At 42.7% G+C, this 24,838-nt stretch overlaps 1 protein-coding gene across 3 annotated transcripts in view; it reads left to right on the top strand.

The window, feature by feature from the left end:
• The window catches only part of KIAA1958 (KIAA1958 ortholog), a 95,407-nt gene that overhangs the window by 29,676 nt on the left and 40,893 nt on the right, over positions 1 to 24,838 (top strand). For all 3 annotated transcript variants that reach the window (XM_040361216.1, XM_040361209.1, XM_040361200.1), the window contains exon 2: positions 8,654 to 9,854. In XM_040361216.1, the coding sequence (XP_040217150.1) occupies positions 8,678 to 9,854 (1,177 nt within the window). In that variant the 5' untranslated portion in view covers positions 8,654 to 8,677. The remainder of the gene's footprint in view (positions 1 to 8,653; positions 9,855 to 24,838) is intronic.

Below are 24,838 nucleotides of genomic sequence, written 5' to 3'. Positions count from 1 at the left end.
CAAAGCTTAATCAAACAAGCTGAAGTTAGAAGTTGATTGGCTACCATGCACAGCTGCACTACATTTAGCACTCTGCAGTTTTAGCAAACCAACCCATATGCATCTGTTACATGTGAGTGTGTGAACAGAGTACATTATGCAATATTTATTTGCTGTTCTTAACCAGGATTTGTCTGGGTCTGTTTTTACTGATATATTTACACACAGGCTTTTATTGAGTGGTTGTAAATGTGTCAGTTAAATAACATAGGGAAATGCTGATTGCAATGGGGACTGGCTGCATTAACACACCGCACACATGTAAATGGACTCTTAGTAGTGGTGCACCAATTTCAGAAAAATCAGGATGCACTTGAACAGACAGTTTTATTTAATTTAATTAATGTGGCTGGCATTTTGCATTGAAGTTGATGGGATGCGATTTTGCATTGTAGTCAATAGGGGAGCGTTTTTGCATTGAAGCCAATGGGATGCAATTTTGCATTGCAGTCAGTCATTGTAGAGCGTGCAGGCAACTTTGTCTTAGCTCATTATAAGAATGCGGTGCCAAATCTAGCGAATTATGGGGAAGATTTACTAAAATTGGGGCACTCAGAATCTGGTGCAGCTGTGCATTGTAGCCAATCAGCTTCAAACTTCAGCTTGTTCAACCAAGCTTTGACAATAAAACCCGGAAGCTGATTGGTTTCTATGCAGAGCTGCACTAGCAGCCTCTTTAGTAATTCAACCCCTGTGCTCTTTAACCTTTTTTTGTTCAGGCAATGGTTAGTACTGCTGATAAAAAATCTTGCCAGCCCCATGCGCACGTGTGATGGTAGCCTTAGTGCCTTTAGTTCTGTAACCTAGGACTTTCTATTATGCAAATATCAGTTTCTTCAAAGAAAGTTGCTCTCTGGCGCGCCCCCTCTCCCCTCCTGCACTTTACTATTGGTCCATTGGCATGAACAGCAGCCTCATTGGCTGTAGTAAGTGGTCATAGTTTGGTGTAGGCCAAAGCCTGACTCTTCTGGGTTATGGCTCCCATGGCACTCAGCAGCTGAAGATACGCACCTTTCTGTTTAGTTCTGTAGTTACTTTAGGTTCAAGATATTTTACTTTAAGGGATTTTATGTGTTACAGAAGGAATTTCAGTTGTTGTTTTTATCCCTAGGTTTTAGTATTTCTGTATTTCTTAGGGTATCCTAGCCAACTAACAAAGTATGTTTGCTGCTGGAATAGGGTCAGCTCTGCCAGAAATATTTCTACAATACAGGATAGGAAGGGTAATCAGACTGTGTCTGACATCGTCATGTTTCTCTTATGTGGATCGTGCCCGTTGCCGCTCTCTTTTGACCTTTGCAAGTAGGCCAGATAAACAATATCAGCGGTGTTTAGATTTCAGACTGGTTTGCTTAGCAACTAATTTAATGCAAGAATACGCTTGTATAAATAATACGTGTTGAAGATCGACTGTCTTCTTACAGCTTTCCTTTACTAGGAATAATGACTGTAAATATAAAAATACACTTTCTTAGGAGAAAAGGAAGAAGAGGAAGACTGTGTACTTGCTATGTCATCTCCGTCAAAAAAAATACCCACACAAGGCAAAGTAACTGGCACAATGCACAGCAAAGTCTTATCACCTACTCTGTTCAATTACTGACCAAAATGCATATATCACTAAATTCCTTGAAAATTTGCAATGTGTGTCAGAGATGACCAAATGCATCTAAAAAGCAGCACTTTGAAAGAGTACACCATAAAAAATAAACAGATGTGAATGCAGCCTGTCATTGAGTTTGGTGTGTGCTCCCTTTTAAATGTCTCAAGTGCAGCGTCTTTTCCTACCTGTTTGGTCAGTCTCTCGTCACCTGTGTTTCATCTTTCCTGTGTTTGTATGTCCTTACCAGTCAGTCCAAGTTCACACTGCTCCAACATGACTTCCATTTAGACTTTGCCCTATAACTTCTGACCAATTTTTATCCGATAATCCTCTGCATTGTGTAAAAAGGCTGCTTGATCTTTTAGGCCCCGTACACACGAGGAGACATGTCTGATGAAAACGGTCCGCGGACCGTTTTCATCGGACATGTCTCCTGGGAGCTTTTGGTCTGATGTGTGTACACACCATCAGACCAAAATCCCCGCGGACAGAGAAAGCGGTGACGTAGAAGACACCGACGTTCTCAAACACGGAAGTGCAATGCTTCCACGCATGCGTGGAATCAATTCGACGCATGCGCGGGATTTTGGGACGCTGGTTACACGTCATAACCAGCGGACATGTCCGATTAGGTGTACTAACCATCAGACATGTCCGACGGACATGTTTCCAACGGACAAGTTTCTTAGCTTGCTAAGAAACTTTTGTCCGCTGGAAACATGTCCGCTAGGCCGTACACACGGTCGGACATGTCCGCGGAAACTGGTCCGCGGACCAGTTTCAGCGGACATGTTCGACCGTGTGTACGCGGCCTCATGCACAGTTCATCCCCCTCCTGCACGGCCCCCCTGGACAAGTCCGGATAAGACAGAGCCTTTGGAGTCAGGCTGCACATGCACAGTTTGGTGTGTATTGCTAGAGAGTTTTTTTTTTTGGGGGAGAGTGCATGTGATCAGCACAGGGCCAGTCAGCACTGTCCAGACAGAGGGAGCCCTGCAGCCTCATAGGACAGTTCAGTGCAGTATGAAAACTTCTCCTACAAGCTTCACCAGGAACTGATAGAAATCACAAGACTGCTATACTACTGATGAGAAAGGCATTTAGCTGTTTATATTTACTAAAATAATTGCATTTCCATGCTCTGTGTACATTTAATAGCATTTAACTGATCCGACTTTAGAATAGGTTTAAGCGGACCTTCAGTATTTTTTTTTCAACTTTCCATCTATTAAATCCTCTGTCCTTGTTTTTTTAACTTTGGTTAGTTAAAGTGGTTGTTAAGCCACTCTAACCTGTATACAGCATCAGGACTGCCTCCTATTGTAGTATCCCCTCTGTGTGTGATTTATAAAAATATAAATGCTGCAAATACCTAATTTCATTGCCGAGATTGCGATCACATGACTGGCCAGCTTTCTCCTTTCCTTCTCTGAAGCCCCATACACACTATCAGTTTTCCTGCAGGTTTTCTCTTCACGTTTACCAAAACCATGTAGTGCAAGGGCCTGCTTGATTGCATACAAATTGAAACTCTTGAGGTTGGACCTCATATTAGATGGTTTTGGTAAATCTGAAGAGAAAACCTGCAGGAAAACTGCCCACCTGCAGTGGGCAGAGCTGATATTCCTCTGCTGATGTAAGTCTGGAGGAGAGGAGGAAAGAGCTGGCTGGTCATGTGATCCCAATCTCGGCTCTTACATGAGGTATTTACAGCATTTAAATTTGGAAATCATTCACAGGGGGGGAACACTGCAATAGGAGGCAGTGCTGATGGTGTATACAGGTTAGTGTTATGAGAGCAGCAGGAGGGGGAGGCACAGCTCACACACAGAGGGGGAGGAGGAAACAGGAGCAGAGAGGATTGCAGCCTGCTGATGACAGAGGCACGTAGACTGACTACAGTGTCTGGTCTCGGCAGCCATGATACACCGTGGTCAGTTTACAGATGGGTGGGGAGAAACTGGCAGGATCAGACAGTTTTTTTAAGGGTTACAAGGAGTCAAATGACACGGGACAAGCACTGTGTCATATAACATGCTTTAAAAGAGCAGGATCATTTTTTTTTGGGGGGGGGGGGGGGTTAACAAACACTTTAAACATTTTTTTTTCTGACAGTAAATACCTTATAGAGCCCACTTCCTGTTTCTTGTCTGGTCATTAGCTTAGGCTTATGACATCATGCACAGCTCTCCCACTCTCGTGAGAGTTTTCCAGGAAGGGAGGGAAGATGAGTCATAAGAGGGCCAATGAGAGCTGCAGAGCTGGAGGCGTGCCTCTGTGTGTAAATCCAGGAAGTGCACAGGCAGCAGCTTCAGCTGCCCACAGTTAAAATGATGCAGCCAGACTTAGTGGAGGGATATTTCTGCAGCATATTTGGCAAGTACAGAATCAGTATATATATAAAATAATATGCAAAGTGGTTGGAGGGAAGCTTCAGAATGGCAAAGATGTTTTTATTACAAATTATGTGAGCAGACTGCAGTTCCTCTTTAAACGGCTCTCATAGGGAAACATTGAATTTGACATGTCATGCGACTTGTGCTCTCAAAATTCGGATCTCATGTTGCACCGGTGTGAACCAGGCCTTAGGGTATTCTTCTGATTACTGGCTCTAGAACTTCAGTCTCTGTTTGTCCCTGTGTCAGGGTAAGCTACTTAACCACTGGTCGCTATGTAAGTGAGTCCTAAAGTTTACACTGGCATATGCAAAGACAAGCCAGTGAAATGAGCATATGCCAGTGGAGCAATAAGCTAATGTAAAGCTCAGTTCAACGGAGCTTATTATTTAATGCCAAAGTGCGGTAACTACATAGTGTCCTAACCCATGGCAACACATGAGATATTAGCTTTTTGTATATTAATGATTTTGATTGGTTAGTATGGCTTATTTTGATTGCATTTTTACATTTAATGTTTAATCTTTTTTTTTATTAGTATTGCAATAAAACATAAAAAGACAAATCGACAAAAACAATAGCATGTCAGTAAATACAAAAGGGTCAGAGGAACTTGATCTTAGCAGTGTTCGCCATTGTAGGTAGTGCATAGCAAGAATACAAATGTCAAGATTAGGAAGCATCCCACATTTCCATAATATATTTAAGATCAAATAAGATACAGAGACATGGGTCTTAATAGTGGGGGGGGGGGGGGGGGGGGCAACAAAACCCATAGCTTTGTATTAGGGGTGTGATGGGCACACATAGGGGGTTATTTACGAAAGGCAAATCCACTTTGCACTACAAGTGCTCTTGGAAGTGCAGTCGCTGTAGATCTGAGGGGAAGCTCTGCTGATTTTACCATCCAATCGTCTGCAAGCTAAAATGCTGTTTTTTATTTTCCATGCATGTCCCCCTCGGATCTATAGCGACTGCACTTGAAAGTGCACTTGTAGTGCAAAGTGGACTTACCTTTCGTAAATAACCCCTATAATTCCATAGAGACCGCACCACTGGAAGTATTTTGATAGAGGAGCAAAATTAGTATATCCAGGAGCAGCAAAACAAAAAAAAAAAAACAGCAAAAAAAGGGGAGGGGATGGGGAGAGGGAAGGGGAAAAAAAAGATAAATGATCAATAAAAAATAGGGGAAAGGGAAAAAAGGCCATGAGTATCTATAGAAACGATAGAAGAGAACATAGGCTGATGAGAGGATCCCGGGACAACCCAACATTCTACAGCAGAGTAGAGGTAAACGCATCAAAGGTGGAAATTATCCCAAACAGTCCAAATTAGTTTGAGAGTCGTATTTGTCTTCATCCCATGCTACCATATTCTCCAAGTGTTCAATTTGGGTAATTTCACAAGCCCAAGCGGCTAAGGTTGGTGGGTCGGGTTGGCGCCAACATTTGGCAATAACAGAACGAGCTGCGGTTAAGAAAAATCTAATCAGACTCTTTTAGATCTGTTTATAGCATGTTTACATTTTATATGATAAGCTTGTCAGAAATTTTAAGTGAACCTTCGCTCATAAAATAAATAAATGATATTCCTCCCTACAAACCCATCCCCCCACCTTCCCCACTATCTTAAAAGCTGATTTAATTCACTTTATCTTGCACACTGCACCCTGCCTCCCATCGACATTCTTGCTTAGGGGAGCATAACATCTCCCCAGCTGCTGGAGCCTCCTGGGATATGCATGTCACAAATCCCAGGAAGCATCAGCTTCAACACAGCTGACTGTGCATCATCAGGAGGCTGCCTGAACCAAGAATCGACAGTTGACTCCCAATGATGTCAGAAAAGAAGGTGGCGGTACAGGACCCAGCATGCAGCAACAAACCAGGGGTCCACAGCAGGACACTGCTTGATTCAATGGCTGTGTGAGTATGCTTGTCCTAAAAAAAAAACAAGTGGAGGAGAGAAGAGGGGGGAAAAAAATAACGGGCAAGTGAAGTTGCGCTTTACGTAGAAAACCACTTTATAATGTGTCTAAAGCAAGGCGAATGAGAAATGTTATCTTTATTGGACAGCTTTTGAAGATATTACTGGAATCTGCTTTCATATATTTAAGTAGTTTTGTTGATATAAATATGTTAAGATGCTTCAAGTGCTAGGAATTCCAAAGGATTGCAAAAGATCACCAGGAGGCTGCATAAAAGGCATATTTAGGCCTCATGTACATAGGATGTTTTTATTTTCAACTCTTAGAAGCCAGCGGCATTTTTGCAGAAAAACCACCTGAAGCTTGTACAAGTGTTCAGGTGCATTTACAGGCATCAAGCTTGGGTGTTAATTCATTTCATTGGCCAGAGTAAATATTTTATTTTGGCCATTGAAATGAATTAACGCTCAAGTGCTAAATGTGTTTAGAGGCGTTTACATGCGTTAAACTTTTTTTTTTTTTTTTTTTGCCCAAACTCTGCTGCTCCTGGATGCACTGGAGGAGTGTTTTTCATCCTGTTCCTGAACTCTCCTGCCAGTAAACACTGCTAAAAGTCTATCTGTTATTATAGGTGTCACCGGCGCAAAAGAAATATATTACAATTATACGTGATCTGCTACAATACTGTGTAAACTTTCAAAAGAGGGATTAAATGTGCATATGAAGAAAAAGTGTTAATGCACTGATCTAATTGTCCAAATAATACAATCTCTGGGAGTGTTATATAAACTGTGAACTAATTTAGTGCACAAACAACCATATATAAAATATTATATCAGGTACAACAACATACTTGATATACTGTGTGGATAAACATACGTGAATCAATCAATCTTATACAAAAAATACATAAGTAAAAAAAGATATATATATATATATATATATATATATATATATATATATATATATATATATATATATATATTGCATGGATAGTGCAGTGAACGCAATACTTGAAATGTGACCAAAGGTTAGTTGTCAGCATAAACATCAATGCACCATAATACTCCTGTGAAGAAAAAAATGGCCACTAATGATGCTCTAAACAAACAAAAGCAAAAACAAAAAAACAAAAAAAAAAAACAGAGTCCCAAGTATAAAATGCGCAAGCAGCACTTGAAAAGTCCAACACTGGAATGGCAGACAATATTGGTATTACACAATAAATTCCAATGAAGTAAGGGGGTTCAATGCTGGTATTGCTGGTTACATATAAAAAGGTGCAACTGTCTCTTCCACCCGACAAAGATGTGCCACCATCACCAATGGTTAAACTCAACACTCACCAGACCCCGGATAATAAAAGGCCCCAAAATGGTATCTTTCTTTGTCCGTCACTGGGTGTTTCCTCCTTCTCCCTCTTACAAGATATCCTTATTTCCTCAAAAGCAAGGGGCTCATCATAGTGTAGTATGTAAAAAACGTATTTATTAAAATAATAAAAACAGTGCACTTACAAGAAAAAGTGCCTCTGACCGGCACTGAGTATCTCTGGCAGTGTCAAACGTTATAGCCGCTGACCAGCGTTTGTGTTGTGTCTCGGAAGGTGTGCATACCCCGCTCCTGCTCTCATGTATTGCTACAAACGGTCCCAGCGCGTTGGTGTGCTTCCCCCTCCATGTGCGGCCAGACAGCTTCAACTTCAAGCTGTCTGTTTTTATTATTTTATTAAATAAGTTTTTTTACATACTACACTATGATGAGCCCCTTGTTTTTGAGGAAATAAGGATATCTTGTAAGAGGGAGAAGGAGGAAACACCCAGTGAAGGACAAAGAAAGATACAATTTTGGGGCCTTTTATTATCCGGGGTCTGGTGAGTGTTGAGTTTAACCATTGGTGATGGTGGCACATCTTTGTCGGGTGGAAGAGACAGTTGCACCTTTTTATATGTAACCAGCAATACCAGCATTGAACCCCCTTACTTCATTGGAATTTATTGTGTAATAGCAATATTGTCTGCCGTTCCAGTGTTGGACTTTTCAAGTGCTGCTTGCGCATTTTATACTTGGGAGTCTCTGTTTTTGTTTTTGTTTTGTTTTTGTTTGTTTAGAGCATCATTAGTGGCCATTTTTTTCTTCACAGGAGTATTATGGTGCATTGATGTTTATGCTGACAACTAACCTTTGGTCACATTTCAAGTATTGCGTTCACTGCACTATGCATGCAATATATATAAATATATATATTTTTTTACTTATGTATTTTTTGTATAAGATTGATTGATTCACATATGTTTATCCACACAGTATATCAAGTATGTTGTTGTACCTGATATAATATTTTATATATGGTTGTTTGTGCACTAAATTAGTTCACAGTTTATATAACACTCCCAGAGATTGTATTCTTTGGACAATTAGATCAGCGCAGTAACACTTTTTCTTCAAAAGTCTATCTGTGCATGGACACATAGGCTAACATAAAGGGGAGTTTAAAAGAAGGGGAAAAAAAACACCAGCCGCACCTAGGAGCATCTGCAAAAAAGACCAGTGTGCACGAGGCCTTAGGTGTTTTTTATGTGTTAAGGTTTAAATAGGTGCCTTAAATGTTTATAAAATAATTATTGTTTAACTGGTTCTAAATAGATCTGAATTCTTTATTCATTTGTCTATTTTAACTTACAGGAAGATACTTCTTGATTTACCAAAATGGAAGACTGTCTTCATACATCTTCAGAAAACCTTGCCAAATTAGTGAGTTGGGCTCATAGTCATGGGACAATTTGTAGCCTTATTCCAAACCTAAAGCACTTACTTTCTGAGGGCTCCCATGGAACTCTTACAGCTATGTGGGGATGCAGTGCTGGCCATGCATACCACTGGCCATTGACTACAACATGTAGGGCTGGTCCTCAGGAGAGAGTCTGTTTCCAGGACAGTAGAAGCTTCAACTCAGATAGTCCTAGTATAATAGGTGTGCCCTCAGAGACTCAGACAAGTCCTTTGGATAGGTACCCTGGGAGACCAGTAAAATCAAAACTTGACTGTAATAGAACAAGAGACTCCTGTGACTTTTCCTACTGTAGCGAACCTTCAGAGCTGGATGAGCCTGTAGAAGAATATGAAGATGAAACCACATTATTTGACATGGTATGTGAATCTTCTGCAACAGATGATGACAGTGACTTTGAAGGCAGAGTCCAGCGGTCACCTAATGTTACCCGCAAGAGGTCCAGTGGTGGTGGTATCCATTCTCTTTCTGGATCTCAGTCGCACATTGTGGATGAGGACAGTAATGATCTGATTGTGAAAAAAATTAAACAGGAAAAACCTGAAGACTACTATATTGTTGCTAATGCTGAACTTACTGGAGGTGTTGATGGTCCTTCACTGGCCCTGACACAAATGGCCAAGCCGAAGAACCAAACTGCCAACACAGACCCTTTTGTGGGACCATCCAAACCGCCTAACATTTTGCCACCATCACTAAATAACGAGCTTGAAGTACAAGCTATTGCACCTTCTTCACTGGTCCTGCAAAGACCCACACCTCAAAAGCCTGTGAGACCACAATTGTCCTCCCAAAGCAAAATACCATCTACCCCTCCAGCTGTCAATCAGCAGAAGGGAATACAGCTGCCAGTCAGTACTTCCACAGGAAATCCTAGCCAACCTATTAACATACCTTTATCAGCACTTCAGTTGCCAGGACAGGAAAAGAAAGAGGTCACTGAAGAGCTTCTCCCACCTGTACTGAAGCCATCGTTATCCAGTGACATGGCCCTCTCCCCGTCAATGAATGCAGAGCCTGAAGTAAGTTCCAGCCAGCAGCAGCCAAATACCACCCCTAATATCACCTCAGAGGCAACAGCACAGTCCATTCCAGGTATGTAAGTGTACATTTGACCGATAATGCTGTTCTATACATTGTTTGAATCCTATAGAATGTATTGATGAACATAATGAAACATTACATAGCATTAGACTTGATGAAAATTGTATTATTGTATCTTATTACCTTTTTATCCGTTAGCCAATTTTCACACGTCAGTTTTATTATATGTACAGTATAGTTTTGCTTTAGTAGACTATCCTACAAAATCATGCATAGCTTTACTTTGGACTGATACTGCTATTCATTTGGTGAAAATTATCATTTCCATCAATTGAAAGTACCTGTTAAAGCACACTTTAAAGGGGTTGTAAAGGTTTGGCTTTTATTTTCTAAATAGGTTCCTTTAAGCTAGTGCATTGTTGGTTCACTTACCTTTTCCTTCGATTTCCCTTCTAAATGTTTTTTTTCTTTGTTTGAATTTATCACTTCCTGTTTCTCCTCAGTAAGCTTTCCACCATCATCTGAAGGGTGGAAAGTCATTTAGAACAGCTTACTGAACACCTTACTGAGGAGGAACAGGAAGTGAGAAGTTCAGACAAAGAAAACAAAGAAAAAAACATTTAGAAGGGAAATCGAAGGAAAAGGTAAGTGAACCAACAATGCACTAGCTTAAAGGAACCTATTTAAAAAATAAAAATCAAACCTTGACAACCCCTTTAAGGATCAATTGTTACAAGTAATGCATAAAGCAATTGCATGTCTTGCTTTAATCAAGCTTTGTGTGTTCAATATAAACATACCTCATAAGTGCACTTTCTAATTAATGAAGTAATATGATCTTATCTTCTTATGATCTTAAAGCCCCCTTTTAATGTAGAATTCCGAGATAAACCTAACTAGTCTGAAAAATGTTCCCTCCCCCTCCTAACACCTATGTGTTCAGATCAGCCCGATTTGGTCTAGTCACATGATCAGGCTTCCGTGTCAGTCAGCGGTACCTGCAGGGAAGAGAAAAGAGCAGCAACAGTTGATGGGCCATAGGAGCTTATGGGTGAAGTCACCACTGCAGGCTTTACTAGCTGTTGCCGAACGCTTTCTCCTCTCCCCTGCAGCCACGGCTGGCTGACACAGGGAAGCATGTGACCAGACCAAAGCTGGCTGAAAATAGGTAATTATATATAGTACATCTTTTTTACACAAGTTGAGCATATGTGTTAGGAGGTCAATGGGCCATGTATTAGACTAGTTAGGTAAATCCTGGAATTGTACTTTAGGTTTAGGTGAGCTTTTCTTTGCTTCGGTAAAACAATTAAACACACATGGAATAAAATAATGAGTTTACAGAACATCCAAATAAAATCATAGTAGGTTTGTCTGAACAAAGATTTTCGCACAGGTGCCTCCACTAAGTGGAATCTGCTTGCTCAGTGGAGGATCTCTCTGCTGATCCCTGCTGAGCAGACGGATGACAGGTCTGTGTCCGCTCTGCAGAACAGACATAGTCTGATGCAATCTGATCCGTTGGACAGATGGGGAATAGGACCAACAATGGTATGTTTTTGGCGGACAGGATCGGATGGCGGCAGGTGCCAGCAGGGTGTCAGCAAATGTGTCTGCGGAAATCTTTCACTACATAGAAGAGACTGGAAGGTCCAATTAGGTCCACCTGAAAAATTTACAGATCTGATCGGACAGCCCGTGTGAAAGAGGCCCAAGGCAACAATGTCATATTTTAACTCTATAATCATAAAAAGTATCCAATACTCACCCAAAAGCTTTGGTGTAATCCACATGTTGCTGTTTAGGGACCTTATTTGTGTTTTTTATTTCATTATATATTTATGTGAATAATATAATGCCTAAGTTACAGGTTTTTTTTTTCCACAAAAAGTTATGTAGTGCTGGTGCTGGAGCCTATTCTGTAGTGCCGATGCAGGAGCTAGGAGAATGAATGACTGCTCAGGTGGGGTACATGGGCAAGAACAGCTGCTTGGCACTTGTTTGTGTTGGGCCCTCATATCTTGTCTCCTCTCATTTAGCAGTGCTCAGAATATATGGTCAGACAGCATGCTGTCCAGGAGCAGTCTTAGCTCAAAAGCTTTGGGCTCTACCCTCATTTTCTCACCACCCACCATGCTATTGCCTCACTCCTACACCTCCATTCACACCCTATAGCCCCTCTCAACACACGCCATGCCTGCACCTGTATTCTTTCACCACCCGTTGTGTCTGCACCTCCCCACCCTTCTATTGCCGCTTCCTGCGCCTGTAGCTACCCCTTGCCTTACAAAAAAGTGCACCTGTTACCCCCTACTTTACCAACTGCCATGCCCTGCAGCTCCTCTTTCCTCATCACACAGTGCCCCTTTGCTTCGCTATTCCTGTCTTTAAGCCTCCAGTGCTGCAGTATTTAACAGCTTTGGGTCTCCAGGCAGAACTTCAGTACAGCTGGTCTGGCAGGGTTAGGCCTCTTCCTTCCTCCTTCTCCATTGAGAACAATTATTTCACTGATTAAAATGCCTGTAACAAGATCTGGAAATAGGAGAGATTCTGATCAGTCGCATGATTCTCTCCCACATTCACAGATCGTGTTACAGACAGAAATCAATGACAGCACTTTCTCAGTAGAGGAAGGGGAATGATTGGGCATGTCCTTGTCTGATCATCTCTACAGCTGCTCTGCAGGAAGACCTAAAGTTGTTAACCACCATTGCAGCACCAGGAGTTGAGAGACAGGAAGAGGACAGGCATTTCTGCACAGAAGATTTCTCAAGGATCCAGCTGTCTGCACAACATTGGGCATACCTCATTACAAGTACGTGATGTGACTAAAGCTGCAGAAGGGTGTAAAGTGGGATAGCGATGTTCAGAGGATTAGTTGAAATAAGAGTTAGCACAGGGATCAATAGGGCCAGTGTTAAGGGGCCTTTGTTTGCTTCAGTTTTTTTATTTTATTCCTGTACACTTCTATTGGAGTTTTAAACCCACTTGAAGCAGATCAAATACAGGAAGGGATGTTAATTGCTGGTCAACTGTACTTGTAAATGAACAATATCAGAAGTGCCTTGAACTGATGTCCAGCTGATGCCATCAACACATGTCCAGCTGATGCCATCAAGTCCAAAGCCCATCAACAGAGCCTCCCTTAGGGCTCTTTCACACGGAGCGGATCCGTATTGATCTGCCCCGTGTGTATCCGTCTGCTCAGCGGGGATCATCCGTAAATCCCCGCTGAGCTGTCGGCGGACAGGGCGGTCCCCGCACACTGTGCAGAGACCGCCCTGTCTTTCCTCCGCTCTCCCCTATGGGGAATCTGATGAATACGGACCGTGTGTCCGTATTCATCCGATCCGTTCCGCCAGACGGAAGAAAAAAATGGTTTTCTTTCGTCTGAAAAAGCGGATCTTTGCGTAAACGGACTTGTAAAAAACGTACCGTTTGTCCGCCCGTGTGAAAGGGCCCTTAAGGAGATAAAACATTTTCCAAGAACAGTACACTAGAGAGGCCAAGACTGAAAATATTGTGAGAGAAAGCCCAGATGAACATGCAAGCACTATGGGTTTTAATAAAAGGGATCAGGCCATGCCATCCCTGGCTGCAAACTGGCCGTGTCCAAGGCAAGTCAGAGTTTCTAATCAGACAACCAGTTACATGTGAACAGCGGCAGGGCTAGCCATTGTTTTGTACGTGGTACAAATGTGGTTGCGACGCTACTTCCCACAGATGTTCGCATATAAGGTACACATAGAAATAGATTCTCGCCAACGGCCACCAGTAAGAGCTGGCCCCCAGTCTACAAAAAGAAAGCTTGAGGCCTGATGCCTCACACTCTTGTTGTTGCTGCTGTTTAACTGCCATAAGGACGTCTGCCTATTAAGATAAATTGGTGACTCCAGGATGTACAAGGTTCCATATGAGGTTTACCATCAGGACTGTTTCATGAGACACATGGGATTTAAACCCTGGTCCCAGTACATAAACACTTTTAAAGCTTACACCAAAACTGAGAATACACCCTTGGAAGCTGGGTAAGGCAACTTTCGTGGCAAACAAATCTTGCAAGAATAAATAAATAATATAGCATATGCAATTGCGACAAGAGCCATATTGTACTATATGGTTATTAAAAAGTACCTTTGCTTTTTAACCTGCGGTGCTGTCAGTTTCTGTAAAATGCAATGCAATATGGCTACCTGTAATTTCTTGCTTGTATGATTTGCGCACTGATTTTCCCAGAAGTCTACACTAAGATGCCAATCTCATTTTGGGCATCCTTGCATCCTCTGCAACATGCATTTCAGTTTTGTTGAGATACTCCCAAATGGTTAATCATGTCTAAAAGGACACAGACCCTGCCAATTTCCTCATTGGAGCCCTGCAAGTACAGCAGCTGATCAATAATCAAAAGGTCACTCCCATTCACTGGGCACATGGACACAGACAAACAAACAGCCATTTCTTCAGAATAACAACAGGTAGGAATCTGAAAAAAAATTTTTATTTTTTTTTAATCCCTGGAATTTTTCATAGATAACCTAGAGGATAATGTTTATTTTTTAACATAAGTGGAGTCTTAAAATCTTTTATTGATCTCCCTTCCCTCTCTATACTGCCTCGGCTGTGACATAATCAGGTGAATTTCCACTGATTTTAATAAGAGAATCATAAGTCTGTTGTTTACTTAACCACATTATACTTCACAGATTCCATCAAAAGGGGTGGGGTAAAAATGATTGCTACTTTAGAGGAACAATGTAAAGAGAATAATGTAAAAAATGGATATAAAAAAAAAATGAAAATATCTGACAGAATCACAGCTGGCAAAGAGGACTAATTATAATCTGTCTCACCTGGATATATCGGCAGGGCCCCTCAGCGCTCAATTGAAGTCACACATGTATGAGATTTATAAAATACTGTTTGTGAATTATTAAAAAAAAGATTGGTTATACGCGTGAGAGGCTATAAAAAACATGCAAAGTTGGACAGAGAGCATAAAGGCATGATCGGATAGAGAAATTATCCCCTTGTTCAAGACAGTGGAGCTTTAAATATTTTCATTTATGTGCACTGACATGCCTTGTTCATTATAACAGTTACGTTTCCCTGGTTATTATTATTACCAGGTATTGTATTACCTGGTTCTATTTAACTGGTGCAACAAGAAGCCATTCAAATTGATGAATTAATAATATAATAAATGTTTTTTATACTTGTAACAGACATATTACGTAGATAGTCATCATGTGCCCCCTGGTGCAAGGGTTTGTAAGGTGTCCATCAAATGAATATCTACATCAGGGATATGCAATTAGCGGACCTCCAGCTGTTGCTAAACTACAAGTCCCATGAGGCATAGCAAGACTCTCACAGCCACAAGCATGACACCCAGAGGCAGAGGCATGATGGGACATGTAGTTTTGCAACAGCTGGAGGTCTGCTAATTGCATATGCCTGATCTACATCAAAATCTACTTAAAGGGGTTGTAAAAGGAAAAAAAAATGTCATAATAAGCATCCTTTACCTGCAGACATTCCTCTTTTCACTTCCTCATTGTTCGTTTTTGCTCAGAAGCTGCTCTATTTCTTCTCTGTTCTGTTCACTTCCTGCTTGTCTGATTGTAACTCACCACAGTGAAGGGAGGCTTTACTGCGGTGGTCAGTGACGTGCTCGCCCCCTCCTGGGAACTACATCTGTGCGGCAGTACACTCTCTACGTGGTAGAGACTTCAAGTAGGTGTGAATTACTGGGCCTTGCCGCAATGCATACTGGGAAATGTAGTTCTTACATGAACGAGTGCTGCAAACCAGGAAGTGAATGAGAGAACAGAAACTAGAACGCCGGAGGTGATATAGATGAAGAAATTTAATAGGTATTTACTAGTTATTTTTTTTGTAAATTCTTTATTTAGGAAGGAAGAACATACAGAAATACAGAGACACCCTTAATGTATATTACAGTGAGTTTAGCATTCCCCACACCCTCATACACGTAGGAAACATCACATATAAGAAAGAAATATGGTAATCGAGGGAGCTCACAGTGTTTTTCCAAGGAGCAGGAGTCCTCTGCATTCCGCATGGCCATTTTTGCGGGATCCGCCCATTTTTTTTCTTAAGAGAAACAGGATAAATTGAGTTTGAGCCCAGTGACAACCGGCTCTCAAGTTCGACATAGTGAAGATAAAGGAGATTAAAGTAAGAAACGAAAGATAGAGGGAGAAAAGAGGGAGAGGGGGAAAAGAAGAAAAAAAAAGAAAGGGGGGGGGAGAGTAAAGGAAAATACCACCGTCCAGCCGCAGTCATCCCAGCTGGGTAGCATTTGGGGTCAACCCCCTTCAGGGGGACCGGGCCATCAACCGTCCGTACTCTTCTGAGTAAATTAATTCGTGCCAGTGGAACCATATTTTGGAAAATTTTTCATTCAGGTCTTTTTCCGTGGCTACCAAGTCCTCCATTGCGTGGATATCCGCCACTCTCCTCCAACCAACCGGCCACTGACGGAGGTTGGGTCTGCTTCCAGTTCAGGGGGATGCAGCATTTCGCCGCTGTGATCAGGAGCGGCAGTATGGATCTTCTATAGGCCTTACCCGGGATCCTGTGGTGATGCAGAAGGAAGAACTCAGGGCATAACGGTATCACCCGATCTGTGAATTAATGTGTGATCCGATGGACCTCTGTCCAAAAGGATCGCAGGAGGCGATACGACCAAAAAACATGAAGGAGCGTTCCGACCTCCTCGCCGCATCTCCAACATAGGTCAGTGCTCTGAGGGAACATCTTGTGTATCTTTTCCTGTGTGTAATACCAACGGGACAGGACTTTATATCCCGTCTCTTGGAGCCTTGCACAAATAGAGGTCTTATGAGTGAAAAGGATGATCCGATCAACTTGTTTGTCCGTAAGTTGTAGGTCCAACTCGCGCTCCCATCTGGAGACATAAGGTCTGTGTTCCGGGGGCGGAGAAACCAGTAATTGGTAAGTCAAAGAGATCGCATGCCTCAGCGGGGATTGGTCTAAGCTTAGTAGTTCAAAGGGGGTTAATTGTCTCCCAAAGACCTTTGGGGAAGGCAGCGAGCTAGTGTAATGGGAAAGCTGTACCTTTTGCCAGAAAGATAGCCCAGTCAGGGCTGGATCTTCCAAGATTTGCTTCCTGCTTTTCCATTGACCATTGGAAAGGAATTGTCTTGCCTGGGATCTCTCAACACGTTTTAAGTCCTGGAATCTAGGGTCGTTAAGTCCCGGGCTGCAGGCCGGTTTGCCAACCACCGGGGTGAGTGAGGATGGAAGTGGATCAATCGACAGGTCACGAAACGCCTTCAAAGCCGTCCGGACCGTCACCCCACCGTAGGATGGCTGGAGACCTGCCTCGGTAGGGGCAGCTGGCACCAGGGCAGCGAGTCCAGCCGCGTCCCCGTCAGGGATTGCTCTTTGCTCTATTTGCACCCATTGTTTCAAGGCGCTGTGGCAGCTCCAATCAGAATGCGGGTAAAATGACATGCTGTGTGGTAAAGAGTGGCATCTGACAAGGCCACACCTCCCTTCAGCTTTGGTAGTCGAAGAACCGTTTGCGCTAACCTCTGGGGTTTCTGGGACCACACAAACTGGGTGAGCACTCTATTCACTGTTCTTAGAAAGGAGGTAGGAACCTGTATAGGGAGGGCTTGAAAATGATACAGCAATCTAGGCAATATATTCATTTTAAATATGCCATAGCGGCCAAACCAAGAGAACATACCATGCTGCCACTCCTGCAGGTCCTTTTTAATGGCTGTCAGAAGAGGAGGGAAATTTAGGGGGAATATATCCTCCATCTTACCGGGCAGGAGGATGCCCAGGTCCTTAATGTGGGACTTAGCCCACTTGAAAGGAAAGTCCAGTCGAACCAACGCAGCTAGTGAGGGGGGCAAGGTGACATCAAGCGCCTCCGACTTCTGATAGTTGATACGGAACATTGGAAGTTTGGAATAGACACTAGGGGATTAGTCAGAAAAAAGAGCAAATCATCTGAAAATCCCACTATCTTCGGGGACAAGGTGGCGTCTAGACGGGGGCCCGTGATATTGGGGTTGTCTCTGACGAGACGCAGAAAGGGTTCAAGGGTAAGAATAAATATCAAAGGTGATAGGGGACAACCTTGTCTTGTCCCGTTCGTTATCTGGAATGAAGAGGAGACCTTGACCTGGGCCGACGGGTGGAAATATATTGCTTGCACCCACTTCATCATGTGTTCCCTCAGGCCTATATGTCGGAGAGTTTCGAACAGGAAGGGCCAGCTCACCCTGTCGAACGCTTTCTCTGCGTCCGTCGAGAGGAGCAACAGTGGGATCTTTCTAATCCAAGCAGCGTGTATCATATTGATAGCTTTGATAGTATTATTGCGCGCTTCTCTAGTGGGGACAAATCTGACCTGGTCAGGGTGGATCAGCTGCGGCATCAGGCCTATGAGACACATGGATAGGATTTTTGTAAACACCTTGAGATCCACATTTAGTAGTGAGATCGGACGATAGTTTTGGCATCATAGCGGTTCTTTCCCCTTCTTTGGGATCACTGCAATGTGGGCCCTCAAAGCATCTCCCGGGAGGGGCGTTTCCTCACCAGTTGCGTTGTAGGCGGAGACAAAATCTGGGGCCAATAGGTCCCCAAACGTCCTATAATAGAGGAGGGAATAGCTGCCCGGGGCCTTGCCCAGGGGCATCTGGGCCATTGCTAAATGTACCTCCTCCACTGAAATCGGTTTTTCAAGATCGGACAGCTCCACTTCCGAAAGCCGAGGAAGGCCAGACTTGCGTATGTACTCTCGGATTTTCTTCCGCTCGACTGATCTTTCCCCCTCAGATTTTGGGCATGGGAGATTATACAAGGCAGTATAGTACTCCCGTAATAGGTCAGCGATGCCTTCCGTAGTGTGGACCTTGTCGTGGACGTCATTAAGAAGTTCAGGGACAAACGTACAAGCTCTCTGGGCTCTCAGAGCCCGTGCCAGCAGCTTACCGCACTTGTTGCTGTGTTCATAGTAGGTGCAGCGGCATTTAGCGATCACCTCCTTGGCCTTAAATAGGGCCAGGGACCTGAACTGGTTTCTCAGAGCAGTTAGCTCCACAAGGGTCCGGGCAGCCAATGATTGTTTATGAACGGCCTCTAAGGATCTAATTTTCTCCAGAAGATCGACAATTTGTTTCGATCTTTCCTTCTTGATACGCGACCCTATTTTGATCAAGAGGCCCCTGATGTAGCATTTGTGTGTCTCCCAAACTACTGTAGGAGCAACTTCAGGGCCCACATTTGTGGAGAAGTATTGTCGCAGTTCCATGGACACCTCCCTGGCCACCTCTGGCATCTGGATCAGCGAATCGTTGAGCTTCCAAATCCGCTGCTTCACTGAGGGCAGACGCAGGTCAATGTCTACAAGAAGCGGGGCGTGGTCTGAGAAGGTGATAGAGCCAATTGAGGCCGAGGCAACCCTAGATAAGAGCGATTGAGGCAACATGAACAGATTGATCCTGGTGTACAAGTCGTGGGGGTGCGAGAAGAAAGTGTAGTCTGCGGCTCGGGTGGAGGATACGCCACACGTCTACCAAGTGGAACGCATGGAAGTTCTTCTTAAGTCTCTTCAGCGTTGCATAAGAGAGTTGCGATGTATTCCTGGAGGAGTCCAGAGCTGGGTCCATGACAAAGTTCATGTCCCCACCCAGCATCACTGCCCCTTCAGCAAAATGACTTAACATGATCAGAATTGGGTCCAAAAAAGCAATCTGATTCGAGTTGGGGAGGTATAGATTGACCAAGGTCACCAGGGTTCCCCCCAGCGTTCCCTTCACAAAAAGAGCCCTTCCCTCTGCATCGCTCCACTGGTCCTTCAGCTGCCAAGGGGTAGTGCCCCGGATCAGAATACACACCCCCTTCGACTTAGAGTCAGAGGAACAACCATGGCAAACCATTGGGAAAAGGCGATCATGAAGTTTTGGTAGTTTGTCTACACGGAAATGAAGGAAACACACGTGGGCCTTCATATGTGTCAGATTTGTCTGCACCATGGAGCGTTTCTCCGGGGTGTTTAACCCTTTCACGTTGATGGAGACGAGACAAATGAGCTCTGTTTTACCCGTGGGCATGGCCGCGGTGGGAAGAGGCTTAATAATAATAAATAAAAAAAGGGGGGGGAGGCAAAAGAGGGGAAAGGAGTAGGAGGGGGAGGCAAAAGAGGGGAAAGGAGTAGGAGAAGAGGAAGAATAGAGAGTGAGAGTAGGAGGAAAATATGTCAAAAAGTACTATACCGCCAAAGGCGTGGATGAGACCCCGTCTCAAAGCACCCCAGAGGCTCTCAAGCAGAGCCAATGAATAGGTGCCACCCTATTGGAGGAAGGTGGTTGTACACAGCATGGGTCAGGAGCTCCCTATCCCAACCCAAACTACAGTGAAACTTTCAATGTAAACAGCAAAAGAGGAAAAAAGCAAAAACAAAAGGAAGACAAGCAGGCACAGTTGTCTGGTATGGACCAAGGAAAAAAAAGAAAACATACAAAACCAAATATACGGTCCAGCCCTGGAGAAGGGTGCCGGCATCTCAGGCAGTCAGGTCCCCAACCCGCTCCCCCCGCCCACATAGATTAACGTTATGAACAACTACAACAGGGGATTTACTCATTTTTTTAACAGAATCATTACACTATTCTGTCTGTCTACCTTGCAGACATTAATTTTAGCGAAAAAAAAGGTTTCCTTTACAACTCCTTTAAGTGGACCCTATAACGCGGTATGGGAAACTTGTATTCCGTGCATGTTTCCCTTACTGCGTTCAAAACACACTGCAGTTGCAGTCTGCAGCAGGTGTCAATTTTAAGTTAATGACACTCCAAACACAGGTCGCAAACACGGTGCCTTCACATAATACAGACGTATCATGTGATCCAGTTGCAGTGCATCTTTTAAGTTAGCAAACGCACTACTTTTGGTGCAGTCCAATGTGATTCAGCTCATTCACTGCACTACACCACATGTGAATCGCACAGGAACGCTCTGTGTTCCTGGTGTGAACCAGCCCCTTGTAGCGTCTTAAGCTTCATACACACGGTCGGACATCAAACAAACTTTCCCTTGGATTTTTGTCCGAAGGGAGTTGTCCGGTCACACACATAGCATACACGCTCTGACTTTTTCGGCAACAAACATGAACGTAGTGACGTTTCAACGTACTGACGAGCATTTAAAAGAGGAAGTTCAATTCTCCGGTGTCACCCTTTGGGCTCCTTCTGCTAATTGAGTTAGTAGAGGTTTCGTCTGTGTGCATTTGCGATTTTCAGTTTTGTGCAATTTTGTTCGTTTCTGAACGTCCGTTCATCAAGCAGACATGTTGCGCAAACTTGACCCACAAAAAAAATATATAAAAATATGTTTGATTCATATAACCAAAATACACTAATCCAAAGTAAAGACATTTGTTTTTACTCCATCAGTATCCCCAACAAAGCAGCTTTTAGTATTATCACATTCTAAAGAAGAAGAGAATGTGCGCTGATTTTCTTGATTTCAGAACTTGCCGCGTCACAAATGTGCTCTTTCAAATACTAGTTCTACCAGACAGAACGCTTCCGGCTGGTCTTTGCTTCTGAGCATGCGCGTTTGTACTTTGTACAAAGTCCGGACTTTTGTTGACGTAAAGTTTGTCCGTTTGCAGACCGAACTTTTTATCCGATGAAACCTGAAAAAGTTTGTCCGATGGAGCGTACACACGGTCGGACTATTTTGAAAACGTGCTAATTTTGAAGTTTGTTGGCAAAAAGTCCGACCGTGTGTACGGGCCTTTACAAACACAATTTAATAAATCTAAAAAATAAATAAATAAATACAGCTCTGAAGGTCAGTGCATGTGCAAATATCAAATCTCTCCAACAATGAATAAGCCCTACAATCAGCCGAACGACACTACACAGCCTAATATACAGTTGTATTCAAAATTATTCAACCCCCACTAAAATTGATTGTTTTGCCCAGTTTGACATTGATTTTGATCATTCAGTCATCCTGCTTGAAATTAAATCAAAGAGGCACGTGTAGGTCAGACAAATATAACATAACATTTATAATGAAATAACCACAAATGTCTTTTCTGTGCTCACATCATTATCAGTTTTATTCAACCCCCAGTTGACATTCAATCTTAGTACTTAGTACAACATCCTTTTACAGTTATAACAGCTTTTAAACGTGAAGCATAGCTTGACACAAGTGTCTTGCAGCGATCTACGGGTATCTTCGCCCATTCGTCATGGGCAAAAGCCTCCAGTTCAGTCACATTCTTAGGGTTGCGCACTGCAACTGCTTTCTTTAAGTCCCACCAGAGGTTCTCAATCGGATTTAAGTCTGGTGACTGCGATGGCCACTCCAAAATGTTCCAGCCTTTAATCTGCAACCATGCTCTAGTGGACTTGGAGGTATGCTTGGGATCATTGTCCTGTTGAAAGGTCCAACGTCTCCCAAGCCTCAGGTTTGTGACGGACTGCATCACATTGTTATCCACTATCTCCTGGTACTGAAGAGAATTCATGGTACCTTGCACACGCTGAAGCTTCCCTGTACCTGCAGAAGCAAAACAGACCCAAAGCATGATTGACCCCCCGCCATGCTTCACAGTAGGCAAGGTGTTCTTTTCATCATAGGCCTTGTTCTTCCTCCTCCAAACACTAATTTTGTTTCATCAGTCCACAGAACACAATCCCAAAACTTCTGTGGTTTGTCCACATGACTTTTGGCATACTGCAGTCGACTCTTCTTATTCTTTGGAGACAGCAAGGGGGTGCGCCTGGGAGTTCTGGCATGGAGGCCTTCATTACGCAGTGTGCGCCGTATTGTCTGAGCAGAAACTTCAGTACCCACATCTGACAAATCTTTTCTCAGTTCCTCAGCAGTCACAAGGGGACTTTTCTCCACTCTACGCTTCAGGTAGCGCACAGCAGTCGAAGTCAGCATCTTCTTTCTGCCACGACCAGGTAGCGTTTCAACAGTGCCCTTTGCCTTGAATTTGCGAATGATGCTTCCTATGGTGTCTCTTGGTATGTTTAACATCTTTGCAATCTTCTTATAGCCATTCCTGTGAAGAGTAATCACCTCTTCTCTTGTCTCCCTGGACCATTCTCTTGACTTCATCATGTTGGTAACCACACCAGTAAATGTCTAGAAGGAGCCGAGTATCACAGTCATTTTAAAGCTGCCTGATTGGTGCTTATTAGGCTTTATTGCTGCTCCCTGACATCCACAGATGTTTTCAATACCTGATTGAAGAACAGAGGTTCATTGAAATGTTTTCAGAGTGGTAGTCTTTAAGGGGTTGAATAATTGTGTAAATGAAGAATTCACAAAATAAACATTTACTACTGTATTACAAAACCAATTGATGTCATTTTAGCTGCATGTGGTTCTTTAAGGCCTCATTTCCACTGGCGTTTTTACAGCCACGTTTCTGAGCGTTTTTTACAGCTTAAAAACGCCTGTCCATGTTATTCTATGGCTTCATTCCCACATAGGCGTTTTTGAGCTGCAAGTGGCATAGACGTTTTTGAGCTGTAAAAAAAACGCGGGACCAGGGCGTTCTGAAGCTCCAGAGTAGAGCTGTAAAAACGCCAGACGTTAAAAAACGCGCATAAACGCTCAAAAACGCGACCGCGGCATTTTTGAAGCTGCAGCTTTCAAAATAAACATGGACGGGCGTTTTTAAGCTGTAAAAAAGCCTAACAGTGGCTGTAAAAACGCCAGTGGAAATGAAGCCTTAGAAGTCCTTGTAGGATTTCATTCTGAATACAATTACAAATGTACACTAAATTCCCTAAAACCCTTTACAGCATTGGGGGGTTGAATAATTTTGAACACAACTGTACAATCACATGAAAACAAAAAAATCCAATGGCGAATTGTTCAAAAATGTCCTCCACCCAATTTTACTTTAGCTATATGTATCAAATCTCCCCAACATAAGGTGTAATATTAAAAACATCCAGACAGTATTCAACAATCCAGTAAAGCAGGGATCTCCAAACTATGGCCTGCCAGCTGTTGTGGAACTACATGTCCCATTAGGCATAGTCAAACTCTGATATTCAGAAATATTTCACCTTATATTGTGGAGATTAGATACATATAAGTAAAGTAGAAATTGGATGGTGGAAACTTTACCATTTAATTTTTTTGTTTTCATACTATTGTATATTACACTGTGGGTGTCATTTGGATGAATATAGGGCTCATTTCATGATGAAGAGATTTGATATTTGCACATGCACTGTATTTTTTTTTTTTTTTTATGTTTGAGTTTTTTTTTATATGTTTTTTTTTTTTTTTTTTTTTTAATACAGCTGAAATTGGCAATATTTCACTTGAGGTTAGTTGAGATTATAGTACAGTAGCGTGGAAGGGTATTCTGATTACATTCAATATATCACTGATAGTCATATTTCTTCCAACTTTAAAGCCCAATTATTAGCCAAAACTAAAAAGAAGAAAAAAACAGACAAGTAGAGGCAAGAGGAATGCAGAGGGAGGGAGGTGTGTCAGTCTGCATTTGTTTTGCTTTCGACAGGTTGCAGTTATGAAGCATCCATCTCCTTTTTTGCTGTTATCGGATCGGCCAGGGTAGGAGTGGAGGTTGGGCAGGTTGAACTTAATCACTAGGGTTAGAAAGTGATAAAGTAGGGTAAAAAGGGACAAAGTACTACTAGATAATTGTATTGATAGATCTTTTTTAAGTGACAATGAAGGTTTAGAGTTTTTTCAGATAAAGGGGGGTGGGAAGGAGTTGGATTTTATCCCAGGGTTGTACTTTACCATGTACTGTATATTAAATTAATAGCTTACAAAGTGTGAAATTGTTTTTAATATGTGTTGGCCATTTTAGGAAGCTATTCAGCTATCCAGTCTAACTAAAACCTAGGGATAGAGATGTTTAATATTACTGTATAACCGGTTTCCGAAGCTGATATTACTGCAGATATGCAAATTAGCCTCTCCTAAAGCAGATTCTGAGAATAATGCATTGCCTG

Source organism: Rana temporaria, chromosome 1, assembly GCF_905171775.1.
Source record: "Rana temporaria chromosome 1, aRanTem1.1, whole genome shotgun sequence".
Taxonomy (NCBI): Eukaryota; Metazoa; Chordata; class Amphibia; order Anura; family Ranidae; genus Rana; species Rana temporaria.
The sequence above is the reverse complement of the archived record's forward strand: the minus strand, read 5'-3'. Positions and strand labels throughout refer to the sequence as shown.